Here is a 13,387-nt window from a genome sequence, read left to right on the forward strand (position 1 = left end):
ATATGAATTTTACATGTAATATTCGACTTATCATGTACATATAGATTGTACACAAACAGTATAGTGTTTTTGAGGGAGAATTTTTATCTGATATGGGTCTGAGAGCTGAGTTTACAGAATGTATTATATTTCAATGAATTCTCCCTTTAAGAATTGTTCATTTCTATTGAAACGCCAACTGTAGATGAAGTGCTATGCATGGCGCGAGCGCATACGTCTGGTTGGTACTAGACCTTGGTTTGTAAAGACTTATTGGAAAAGATCCGCGATCCTCACTCCTGAATACCGAACATTTGGAGACGGAACAGTTACTGCATTCTTTTACATCTTGGATCGGACGCAGCCAAGGTACGATCGGGACTCGAACCCACGATCTCCTGGTCACGAACATAACACTCTAACCATTGCGCCACTGCGACAAGTCAAGTGTTAAGGACACTGATGTTGGAAAATGGTTTCTGGCGCGCCTTAAATCATTTCAGTTTTACTTGAAACCGTCATATATCATTTAGATTTCCATGGGATGTGGATGACTTCCATCGGGCTTGGATGAAAAGACAAGATTAGGGCCTTATGTGACTTCCCTTTGCACTTACATTTCACAAACTGGACCGTGAAATAGAAAAATAACTTTGTATCAATGCTTTTCCCTTTCATTTCCGGATACATAAATGTCAAAGGCGCATGATACACCTTCCTTTTTCTACTGCCTTGAATTCTCTACCGATTTCATTTGTGTTTGGTGGTGGGTATATCACCCAGACACCAGCATACTGGAAGACGCACAGGTTCCTGACGACGATGAAATCAGTCCCTCTGTATTAAAGGAGGAGGTGGAAAAGGCAATCCTCAGCTTGAAACCAGGAAAGTCTCCAGGAATGGACAACGTCCCCACCGAGCTGTTGAAGTGTGGAGGAGAAGCTACAACAAAGGCCCTCACAAAACTCTGTCAGAGGATATGGGAGAAGAAAAGATGGCCAAGAGAATGGACTCAATCCCTAATCATTCCATTACCAAAGAAGGACAACCTAAGACAATGCCAGAACTATCGGACAATAAGGCTCATCAGTCACCATAGCAAAGTCATGCTCAGAGTCATCCTAACCGACTGAAAACCAAAGCGGAGAAGCTGCTGGCAGAAGAACAGGCTGGATTCAGAGCTGGCCGGAGCACAGTGGAGCAGATTGAAAAACATCTCCAACACCAGCGGGACCTCTTCCACAAATTTATCGATTTCAAAAAGGCCTTCGTTAGAGTTTAGCATGATGGTTTATGGAATATCATGAGAGACTTTGGCATTGATGACCATCTGGTACAGGTGATCCAGGCCCTCTACATGGACTCGAGCAGTGCAGTCCTCTTGAACAGCCAGTCGGGAGAGTTCTTCAAGACGACAGTTTGTGTGAGGCAAGGGTGCTTATTCTCCCCCGTCTTATTCAACCTGTTCTTGGAGAGGATTATGCAGGAGACGCTCCAGGACCACCATACTTCGATCTCAATTGGTGGAAGACCTCTCTGCAACCTCAGATTCGCTGACAATATTGACCTCATGGGTGACAGCAACAGCGAACTACAGAACCTCAACAACAGATTGGTGGACAGTGCAGGGACCTATGGCATGGAGGTCAGCACAGAAAAGTCCAAAGTGATGGTCAACAACACAAGCGACATCAATGTAAACATCACTATGAACGGAGAGACCTTAGAGGAAGTGACAAGCTTCAAATACTTGGGGGCAACGCTATACATGTACAAGGATGGCACCTGCACTGGAGAGATCCGAACCAGGATAGCCACAGCAACATCAGCGATGGCAAGGCTCAATAGAATATGGAAGAGCAGTATCAGCTTCCACACAAAGTACAGGCTATACAGGTCTCTCGTAATCTCCATCCTCCTGTACGGATGTGAAACATGGACAACGCTGGCTGAGACCGAAAAGAAAGTCCAGGTTTTTGAAAACAAGTGCCTACGGAAACTGCTCGGCATCCACTACTGGGAACACAAAACCAATGAGTTCGTCAGAGAGAATGTCACCAGTCTGGATGGCCCCCAAGAAACCCTCCTACAGATGGTCAAGAGACGCAAGATGGCCTGGATTGGTCATGTCGTACGTCACGACAGCATCGCAAAGACCGTACTACAGGGCACCGTAGAGGGTGGACGCTACCGCGGCCGACAAAGGAAAAGTTAGACAGATAATGTGAAGGAGTGGACCACACTATCCATGCCAGTACCCATCACAACGGCCCAAGACAGAACCGAGTGGAGAAGGGTCTCTGCTGCTTCATCCCACTTGCCTTCCCAACGATGTCACCCGTCGCAGGATTGATGATGATGATGATATCACAGTTCCAGGTCTAATTAATATGTTACCATGTTCATGTATTGTACAATATGTACATTCATGACCTCCGAGGCTACAATAGGGGCTTTAGGTTTGTATAGGAATGTAAGAAATGATCAATACAGAATGCACAATACTGATTTCTAGATTTCACCAGTACTAAGACAGCCCCTCTCTTATCTAGGCAGTTGTCGTCTATTGTATTGTGTTGATATGAACTGATAACATTTAATCGGCGTAATGGAGCTATTTCAAAACGTAGTGGCGTGTATTTTGGTTATTTTGTTCCGAGGGGCTCATGCGCTTTCCACATCTGAATTTGAATCGAGGGTAGACGATACAATTAATAAAGTAAGTAGACTTGTTCTTGTGGTTGGGTCTGGGGAGTCGTTGGTTTGCATGCAACATCAAATGAAGATGTATTCAAATATATGTAGCACTCTCTAGTTATCTCAAACTGAATTCCGCGCAATAATTCACTTACAAATCACTGAATTTAATCAGTGGGCACTATGTTAAAGTAGACACGTATTATCTGTTATACTCGTTTTTAACTATCTGCAATTCTTTTAGTTCTAGTTGTAATTGATTTGCTTGCTTCACCAATTCATTTACATGTGCACATATATCACATTTTACATGGATGCTGCGATGTGAAATCAAAGAAATATGAGACATGAATCTTACACTGAAAAAGTACTGTAAATTGATTTTTTTTTAAAATAATGGGTGGATGTGCAGGTCTCTGGTCTATCCCAATTTCCCTAGAGAGCTACAGTTCTGATGCCACTAGTTCGTACGCGGTGACGTCACTATCTGTCGGTGAAGTTCCAGAAAAGACCTATCTATGCTTAGTTCCCTAGAGAGCTACAGTTCTGATGCCACTAGTTCGTACGCGGTGACGTCACTATCTGTAGGTGAAGTTCCAGAAAAGACCTATCTATGCTTAGTTCCCTAGAGAGCTACAGTTCTGATGCCACTAGTTCGTACGCGGTGACGTCACTATCTGTAGGTGAAGTTCCAGAAAAGACCTATCTATGCTTAGTGTCCAGGGCTGTAGTAGTTAGGGTTCTTTATCGTGCCAACGTCTGCAGGCACGGAACTTTTATAAAGTTTCTTCTACGAAAAGACCCGCGACTCACAACTGTAAATGCCAAGCGTTTGGCGAAGAAACCATCACTACTTATTTTACATCTTAGGTCTGACGCTGTCAACGCATGAGCGAGACTCGAACGCTCTAACCACTAACGTGGATTTGTGAGGATGTTATAGAACGATGTGGTTACTCATTATATATTTACGTTATTCTTTTACACTACAGGCTCTGAAATGTCATCCTAAAAACCCAGGATTAACCATTAGTGTTGTGAAAGATGAGAAGCTTTTGTTTGCTAAAGGCTATGGCGTCACATCTACGTCTTCTAGAACTCCTGTCACTAACGAAACACTCTTCCAAATCGCCTCTATGTCTAAGGCATTCGCAGCAACACTTCTTGTCAAACAGCTACATCAGTATTCCAAGTAATATATTTATATTATAAAGTTAATAAGTAATCCAAAATAAGCACAAAAAGCTATTCTAATAAGATTAAATGTAAGTCGTAAACAAACATCTCTATCTTTTATCTCATCCAAGTTGAAGACTGTATAGTGAGCTTTCCTGATCAAACTTTATTTGCTCGAAACACGAATCCTGGGTTTGAATAAAATAGAAATTCTGTTAAAAATCTTCAGTGTGTAAGTTTTGATATAATGAGAAATTAAAGTTTAACATTGGAAGATACAAAACTTCTCCAGTAGGCGATTTGACCCATGGTATTGGCATCTTGTTAAAAGACAATGCTTTGTTCCAGCTTAAGCATTTACACTAAAGTAAAGGACCTGATGGAACCCGGATTCAGCTTCTCCACACACATACGAACAGACAACGCCAATTTGGTGGATTTGATGTCGCACACTTTAGCTATTCCCAGCAATAGTTTCCTAAGATTCAGCTCCAATCTCACACGACAAAACCTGCAAAGGTATCTTACTACAAATTCTGATAATGAAAACGACTTGAGCTCTTAATCTTTACCTCATTAATATTAAAATAAGTTTCAAAATAGCCCACGTATATATACGTGTAACTACTACTTGTGTTTTCCTCAATACATATAGTTATTATATAACAATTAATTTTTATGCCCCCCTTTGAAAAAGAGGGGGCATATTGTTTTGCACCTGTCGGTCGGTCGGTCTGTCGACCATGTGTTGTCCGTTCAATATCTTGAGAACCATTCACTTGATGATAATGATATTTCATATGTGGGTTAGTTATGAGTAGAAGAGAATCCCTATTGTTTTTCAGGTCAAAAGGTCAAGGGTCAATCTACTCTGGACATAGGAATATAATGTCCGCTCAATATCTTGAGAACCCTTTGCTTGAAAGACATCAAACTTGGCACACTGGTACATCCTAAGGAGTAGATGACCCCTATTGATTTTGAGGTCATATGGTCAAAGGTCAAGGGTCAAACTGGGCATAGGAATATACTGACCATTCAATGTCTAGAGAACCCTTTGCTCGACAGACATCAAACTTGGTACGCCAGTACATCTTTAGAAGAAGATGACCCCCATTGACCCCCATTGATTTTTAAAGAGTGGCTTATAGGCAAATATTGGCTTTGATTTCGCTTGAATAATTAATAAGACACAAGTTATATAAAAAACAAGAGATGTTTGTAAAACACATATGCCCCCCATTGATTTTGAGGTCACATGGTCAAAGGTCAAGGGTCAAACTGGACATAGGAATATACTGTCCGTCAAATATCTCGAGAACCCTTTGCTTGACAGACATCAAACTTGATACACTGGTACATCTTCAAGAGAAGATGACCCCTATTGATTTTGAGGTCACATGGTCAAAGGTCAAGGGTCAAACTTGACATGGGAATATACTGTCTGCTCAGTATCTTGAGAACCCTTTTCTTGACAGACATCAAACTTGGTACACTGATACGACTTCAGGAGAAGACGACCACTATTGATTTTGAGGTCACATGGTCAAAGGTCAAGGGTCACACTAAACAGGAATATACTGTCCGTTCAATATTTTGAGAACCCTTCGCTTGACAGACATCAAACTTGGTACACTGGTACATCTTCAGGAGAAAATTACCCCTATTTATTTTGAGGTCACATGTTTAAAGGTCAAGGGTGAAACTGGACAAAGGAATATACTGTCCGTTCAATATCTTGAGAACCCTTTGCTTGACAGACATCAAACGTGGTACATTGGTACGTCTTCAGGAGAAGACGACCCCTATTGATTTTCAGATCACATGGTCAAAGGTCAAGGGTCAAACTGGACATTGGAATATACTGTCTGCTCCATATCTTGAGAACCCTTTGTTTGACAGACATTAAACTTGGTACACTGGTACATCTTCAGGAGAAGATGACACCTATTGATTTTGAGGTTGCGTGGTCAAAGGTCAAGGGTTAAACTGTACATAGGAATATACTGTTCGCTCAATATCTTGAGAACCCTTTGCTTGACAGATATCAAACTTGGTACACTGGTACATCTTCAGGAGAAGATGACTACTAATTATTTTAAGGTCACATGGTCAAAAGTCAAGGGTCAAATTGGACATAGGAATATACTGTCCGTTCAATATCTTGAGAACCCTTTGCTTGACAGACATCAAACTTGGTACACTGGTACATCTTCAGGAGTTGATGACCCCTATTGATTTTTAGGTCACATGGTCAATCCACTCTTGACATAGGAAGATATTGTCTGCTCAATATTTTGAATTGATGATACTACTCTCAATTAAATGATGTGTGTGTGTATAATTTTTTTTAATTTTGCACCATGGGGGGCATATGTGTTTTAGAAACATCTCTTGTTTTTTTATATAACTTGTGTCTTATTAATTATTCAAGCGAAATCAAAGCCAATATTTGCTTATAAGCCACTCTTTAAAATAAGTCTCCTTAAATACAATGAGTCAAGACCTATTTTTCAGATTTTAGGGTTATCATCCCTACAATCTTTGAACCTATTTATTCATAACATGAATTCAACATGTTTAAAACAAACTTTTGCACTGTAGCCGGATAAAATATTTGAAGTCCATACACGCCTTCCGGACAAGCTTTGTCTACAGCAACCTAAACTACGCACTGGTTACCTATATTTCGGAAAAGCTGGGTGGGAAGCAGTGGGAAGACTTGATCCGGGAAGAGCTGTTCCAGCCACTGGGAATGGATAGCTCCATGTTTATCACCACTACAGACTTTTCCAAAGTCGCTACCGGATATGAAGATGGCCCAGCGTCTAGTGTAGTTCCAGTGCAACATTCATTTAGCCGGTAACTCAGTAATATTTTTTCTTTAACTCCATAAAAGTCAGATGTACTAATTTGTACTAATTTGTGATCTGATACCTTGATTATGTATCATCTACATATGGGGTTTATGTCTCTCAGCTAATTAGATACGCATGAACATGTTCTACATATGATCAGTTTTGAGTTTCAGTAGGCTGTTGACAAATAAGTTGATGTCACAGGTGTTTTAACAGTCTCTTATAAAGTCATTGTTTTGCTAATTCTATGGTCGTTAAATGTAAAACGATCTAATTTACTGTGTAAGAAATTGTCTGTTATGACATAAGGCAATAAAATGAAAATCACTGAATTTAAAACGAACTACGGTCGGTATCTGAAATATTGCGTTAACCTGTGGTCCTCCTAACGACGTATGTGGAGATGCAGAAGTAAGCAATTGGTCGGGAGAAATACTGAAATAACAACTGAGTACACCAGATCAATGCGCCATTTTAATTTCGCTATACAGGAAATGGGGTATCTGGGCAGGTTCCAACAGCATCTTAACGAATGGAATAGATTACGCTAAGTGGATGAATTTTCACCTGAATGGCGGTAAGGATAAAACAGGGTCTCCACTGGTAGACTCCCACTCGTTTGGCTACCTACATGCCCCGCGAAATGTGATTGCATCATCAACGGTAGAAAAGTATTTCCGACAACCCAAGATTCCAGTTTCTACCAGTGAAACCAGCTATGCATTTGGATGGAAGAATGGTCATTACAGAGGTATGGTAATGTGTTTTAATCAGATCACCCTATAAGTTACAAATGTTTCTTTGGGGAGATGTGGGAGAATTTAGACATTAAATTGGCGATTAATTAGAGTAAAAGTCGCGAATCTTTTACGAAACTCGATATTATTCATTATCAACAATATACGGATTCTACGACATTCGTCTTATTAGTTTGTAAAACCGATAGGGGTCTATAACTTTCTTCTCCATCTGTCCTGTCAGCCTGTTTCATTGGTTTTCCAGACTTTCCCCCGTTATGCTTGCATGAATTCCTTTGAATCTTGCAGTATAGTTTCAGAGTGGCAAACTACAGATCGAGTTCGAATTTCGTAACGTTTGATGGACAATTTTGAAAGAAATAGATTTTTATATTTTACGTATTTTTGTTCATCGGGATTCCAATGGGAGTGCGGTAAAAGTAGGACGTCAAACTAAAGGCAGTCGACGAGCCTCGATCGCTGATTTTGTAAAAGATAACTAATTTAACATTTCAAGCACATTAATCACAAAAGGAACATATCAAGGGTCAAATGCTGTCTGACGTGTTTCATACCGATTGTTAAGCCGTTCTTGGCACACTGAATTTGACTACAGATAACTCCGTTTACCTGAACAGGATATAGGGCTCACGGCGGGTGTGACCGGTCGACGGGGGATGCTTACTCCTCCTAGGCACCTGATCCCACCTTGCTGTGTCCAGGGGTTCGTGTTTGCCCAACTATCTAATTTGTATTGCTTGTAGGAGTTATGATATTGATCACTGTTCGTTATCTTCGCCTTTCATCAATGAAATTGTATATCAAATCTATTAATCACGCAAGTATTTTCGTGAAGTCGGTGAGACAAATCTGATGCGTCGGCAGTTCTCAGTTTACTGCAATAGCAGATATTCGAAATCGGTCTTCAAACAGTTGATAGTAAGTAGTATTTAGAAGTCCTTTATAAGTATTTTAGATATGAATGTTATATCGGCGTGTTGTTTTGTGTCCCATTTGCACGGTTATTGAAATATTTCCCCCGCGTACTTTGTCCAAAAACTAAGATTATTTCATCTCTGATAAAAACTATATGCGTCAACAGTATGAGCAACAGAACTTTTAATTAATTCGATACTAGTAAACATGGTGACTTGATACCAAGGTATCGGGTCACAGTTCAAGGTAAAAAAAAAAGTACGTTCTCTCGAATATTAAGAGCAGACGTGAAGGAATGGGGGCGCCGGTAGTGGACATGTATTGCTTATGCAATGCTTTCAGAATTGTGACACTTTCAGAATGCTTGTTCATAATGTAAAACGTATACGGTACCAATTTTGATGCACCAGATGTGCATTTCGACAAATGATGTCTCTTCAGTGATGCTCAACCGAAATGTTTGAAATCCGAAATAACTATGAAGTTTTAGAGCTAAATATAGCCAAAAACAGCGTGCCAAAAAAGTGGAGCCAAATTCGTCCAAGGATAAGAGCTATGCATGAGGGAGATAATCATGTAACATTGTATAATTTTATCAAAATTATTTATACATCCCAAAATGGCTGTATTCTTTGTACCTGTTGGCATGTTAGTTGTGCATTACCGGTCAACACCAGGGGATGCTTATTCCTCCTTTGCACCTGATCCCACCTCAGGTGTGTCCAGGGATCCGTGTTTGTCTGATCCCACCTCAGGTGTGTCCAGGGATCTGCACTGATCCCACCTCAGGTGTGTCCTGGGAACCGTGTTCGTCCTACTCCTAATTTAGAACTGAATGTTTATAATTAATGGGTTTTGTTTGCATTGTATAGAATTTTTTTGGTAGGTTATATTCACTGCATTTTAGTTCAACAACATTAGGAATACTTTAAAATAATACAAAAATTAAACTACAGCGAAGATAAAGTTGTATGTACATGCAGTATGTATATTTCTCTTAGAGTCTATGTACATACATTTCTGTATATATGCATGTATGTTCATGTAATACGAGTATATGTATTTCTGTACGGATGTTTACTATACAATTGTAATTTAACAGCTGTTTTTAATTTTACTAGGAAATCGTATCTTACGTCACACGGGGACGACGTTTGGTTACGTTTCATTGGTTACACTTTTCCCGGATCTCAATCTGGGGATTTTCACCTCGATGACGGGAGAGGATGAACATTACATCTTCAGAAATCTGCTACATAATTTTCTTTCCGATACGCTACTCGAAATAACGCCATGGTTGAATGCAACCACCATCTGCAGTTTCCCTAACCCATGGTACTCCTCTATCGCGTATTCGCATTACGTAACAATAGACCACTCGGTGCCTGCGTCACGCCCTCTATCGGAATATGTGGGTATTTATCACAATGACGCATATGGCGAGGTACGTGTAACGATGGGAAATGGACATTTGGTTTTAACTTATGGTGTTGCTTCTTGGAATATGTGGCCTAAACACAGCCATGACCAATTTCAAGGTGAAGGAATCGGGATGGTGTATCAGACAGAAGATATACATCAAATCAAATTTCACAGCAGTCACTCTACCATTGCGTCTGTTGAACTGATTAGCTTTGAATCGAAGGCACCACCCATCTTTAACAAAATGGCATCTTCTCCACCCATTTCTTCCGTGGTAGGATAGAAAAATGTCAAATTGTCAACAATAAATCATTATTTTACGTGATATCTAGGATCACAAGTTGTTTTTTTTTAATACTGAATGCTTAACCATTAATAAATTTCCATCTACATGTACATATAACCCATTTTATTCAATTTATTGAAGAAATATATACGCTCTCCCATCGTCGCTCTTTAATTTCTGTAATCTTCTGTATATTCATCTATATTTAAAATCGGGATCTGTCCAACAACAGTTTTTGTCATTATGCTAATATTTTCATATGTCGAAAGCAAAAAAATCTGACGAATAATTCTAGTAAGTATGAATATGAATTCTTTATATCGATTAACCGGGATGGATATGACAGAAATTAACAAGCGGCGAATGGACAACATTATTCTCCAATAAAGTGAATAAAACGGGTTATACAAAGATGAAAATTCGTTAATTTGTTTAATATATGCACTTCTATCAATAATCAATGTAATGAAACACTTTACACATCTGCATTAATTAAACATTTCCGGGGTTCTCTGTTTACTAGTCTTGGATTATATAAGAGGTGATTTTACTCACATTTTTGGGTGGCTGACCATGGTGATATTTGATTAGTGTATGACATTCCAATTCTACAGAATATGTAATCCTGTACACAGTCCCGTGACACTTATAAAATTTAAATTTCTGAAATAGTTTGAAGTTAAACAATTTTAAGAATCTATTTTAAACTTTTATTTCTTAAAATATTGAATTATTTTGAGTTTTAGGAATCTGATTCAAATCTACAGTGCGATTCGTAGTATTTATCTTATCAATAATATACAACACAGTGTTTATCTTAAAATGCTTCACTGTATTTATCTTGATATACATTGGGTGAAATGCTGTCTGACCTGTTTCATACCGATTGTTAGGCCGTTCTTAACTTATTGACTTTGACTACGGATTACTCCGTTTACCTTATCAAGACACAGGGCTCATATCGGGAGTGACCGATCGACAGGGGATGTTTCCTCTTCCTAGGTATCTGATCTCATCTCTGGTATGTCCAGGAGTCTGTTTTTGCCCAAATCGTAATTTTGCATTCCTTATAAAACTTATGAGATTGATCACTGTTCGTTATCTTCACCTTTTGATACATACACGGTAACATATTCAATTCAGCAATGTTCAACAAAAGAGGTCATGTAGTGTTGTTCATATCTTAAAATGGACATCATTTGTGAAGTTGCACTGATCTATGGGAATGATGAACGACATTCAAGCTTGTGACCATCAATATTTGTAGCCAGATTTACATCTCCACTGCATCTCGTCTGCTTCGTAATTAGATATTTTATTGAACATACATGGTAGATGTTAACAGCAAACTAACAAACAACTCATCTTTATGACACACCGACTTCAGCTTCTCCATCGTCAACTTCCCATATTTACGTAGCAATATTCTATTATCATCTGCATACGGTGTGTATGTCTCTCAACTGATTCGATTCGCGAAAGCTTGTTCTTCGTATGATCAGTTTTTAAATCAAGGCAGTTGTTGTTACAGGGGTTTGAACAGTCTCGTTTAAAGTAAACATTTAGCAAATTCTATGATTGTTATATCGACTTTGTTTTCCAATACATCCTGTCATTGGGTCAAATGCTGTCTGATATGTTTCATATTAATGGTTAGGCCGTTCTTTACACACTGATTTTAACTACGGATTATTCCGTTTACCTAATCAACATATAGGACTCAAGGCGGGTGTGACCGGTCGACAGGGGTTGCTTACTTCTCCAAGACACCTGATTACACCTGTAGTATATCTAGGGGTCCGTGTTTGCCCAACTCTCAATTTTGTATTCCTTATAGGAGTTACGAGATTAATCACTGTTCTTTATCTTCACATTTTCATCATTTGATTAAGGTATTTTGTTGCCAGATTTATATAATTAAGGTATGATGCTTAAACGTTATTATCTATACACCAGATTGTGTCCCCTGTTCATTTTGAACTTTCAGGTCTAAATCAAATACAAAAAAGACTCTTAATTTTGAGGTAAAAGGTCAAACTACAAATATTTTATATCCGTTATATATCAAAGTAACAGGTTTAGCAATAAAACACGAAAAAGTAATTGCATGTCTCAAATTTAATTTTTTTTTTAAAACACATCTTTATTTCTGTTAGAAACATATTCATATATTGCCGTCCTTTTTAAAAGAACAACAACTTGTTAAAGTTATATACAAAAGATCCGCAAGTTCGAAAACATGGCCCTTGACAAAGAAACAGTCACTACCTATATTTAAAAACGTATAACGTTTGATACGACGTCGGGATCAAGAATCTAAGCAAAGGCTTCCCGGTTGTTGTAAAATGAGCGCCTGAACCACTAGGTGAAGTCGTCTGGTTCTCATTGTCATACATGTAACTCATTGTCACAGCCCACCATATTAAAACTCCAAACCAAGTCCTCAAACTAATCTTCAAACTAAATCTTGTAACTTAATTTCCATACTAAATCTCTATACTAAATAACCATAGTAAATATTTACACTAAATCTCCATACTAAATCCCTATAGTAAATATCCCTACTAAATCCCCATTTTGAATATACCATACTAAATCTCTATACGAAATATCTTAACAAACTCTCCATTCTAATTTGCAAAACCAAGAACGTCATATGAGGAACGAATTTTATTTCATGGGAACGTAATTCTAATTTCGTGGGAACGAATTTGTTGAAAACACCTCTTTCGCCTTCCCTAAACCAGCCACCATACTGTTACATGTGGGTGGAACTCCCATAAGGTAAAACTTTTAAACCATTAAAAACTTAAATGCATTTAGAATATTTAGATTGGTTTTTTTTTGTAAACGATATACATGTATTTTGTTTAATTTATTTGTTTAAAGGTAAAAAATATTAATTTCATTTTATAAATCTGATCAGGTATTAGAAAACTTTAAATTCAATATACAATCTATGTTTAGGATATAAATAATTTAGACTTTAGAAATCAAAATCTATAAAATTTGAAATAGATTACATGTTTTTGGAAATATCGCTATGAAATCTAAAACAATAACCTTAAAATCAGTGTAGAAATTTCGATTGTTATGTGTTACAGAAATCATGGAATTTCAGAAGTTTGCTAGAAGGCGCCTATTTTCTTATTTTTAACGCTACAACTAGATTGTCAAATAACATTTTGTATTTAGCCCCGTCAAATGTTCATATAGTACAGTCCTACACGTTACTAATTAAAAAATTGTAATAATTATACTGATACATCCACTTTATTGCGAGATATCTAAAAATT

General features: G+C 38.2%; 2 protein-coding genes across 2 annotated transcripts; both read left to right on the forward strand.

Annotated features, from left to right (window-relative positions):
• Positions 1-671: 671 nt before the first annotated feature.
• On the forward strand, positions 672-1,112 carry LOC125651319 (uncharacterized). The gene has a single exon (XM_048879888.2). The coding sequence runs from the start codon at positions 672-674 to the stop codon at positions 1,110-1,112; it is 441 nt and encodes a 146-aa protein (XP_048735845.2).
• Positions 1,113-2,533: 1,421 nt separating this feature from the next.
• On the forward strand, positions 2,534-10,130 carry LOC125651435 (gigasin-6-like). The gene is made up of 6 exons (XM_048880022.2): positions 2,534-2,698; positions 3,669-3,868; positions 4,201-4,371; positions 6,457-6,714; positions 7,202-7,461; positions 9,505-10,130. Exons 1-6 carry the CDS (start codon positions 2,588-2,590, stop codon positions 10,086-10,088), a joined length of 1,584 nt encoding a protein of 527 aa, XP_048735979.2. The 5' UTR covers positions 2,534-2,587; the 3' UTR covers positions 10,089-10,130.
• The last annotated feature ends 3,257 nt before the right edge of the window (positions 10,131-13,387 follow it).

This window comes from Ostrea edulis, chromosome 5 (genome assembly GCF_947568905.1).
Source record: "Ostrea edulis chromosome 5, xbOstEdul1.1, whole genome shotgun sequence".
Lineage (NCBI taxonomy): Eukaryota > Metazoa > Mollusca > Bivalvia > Ostreida > Ostreidae > Ostrea > Ostrea edulis.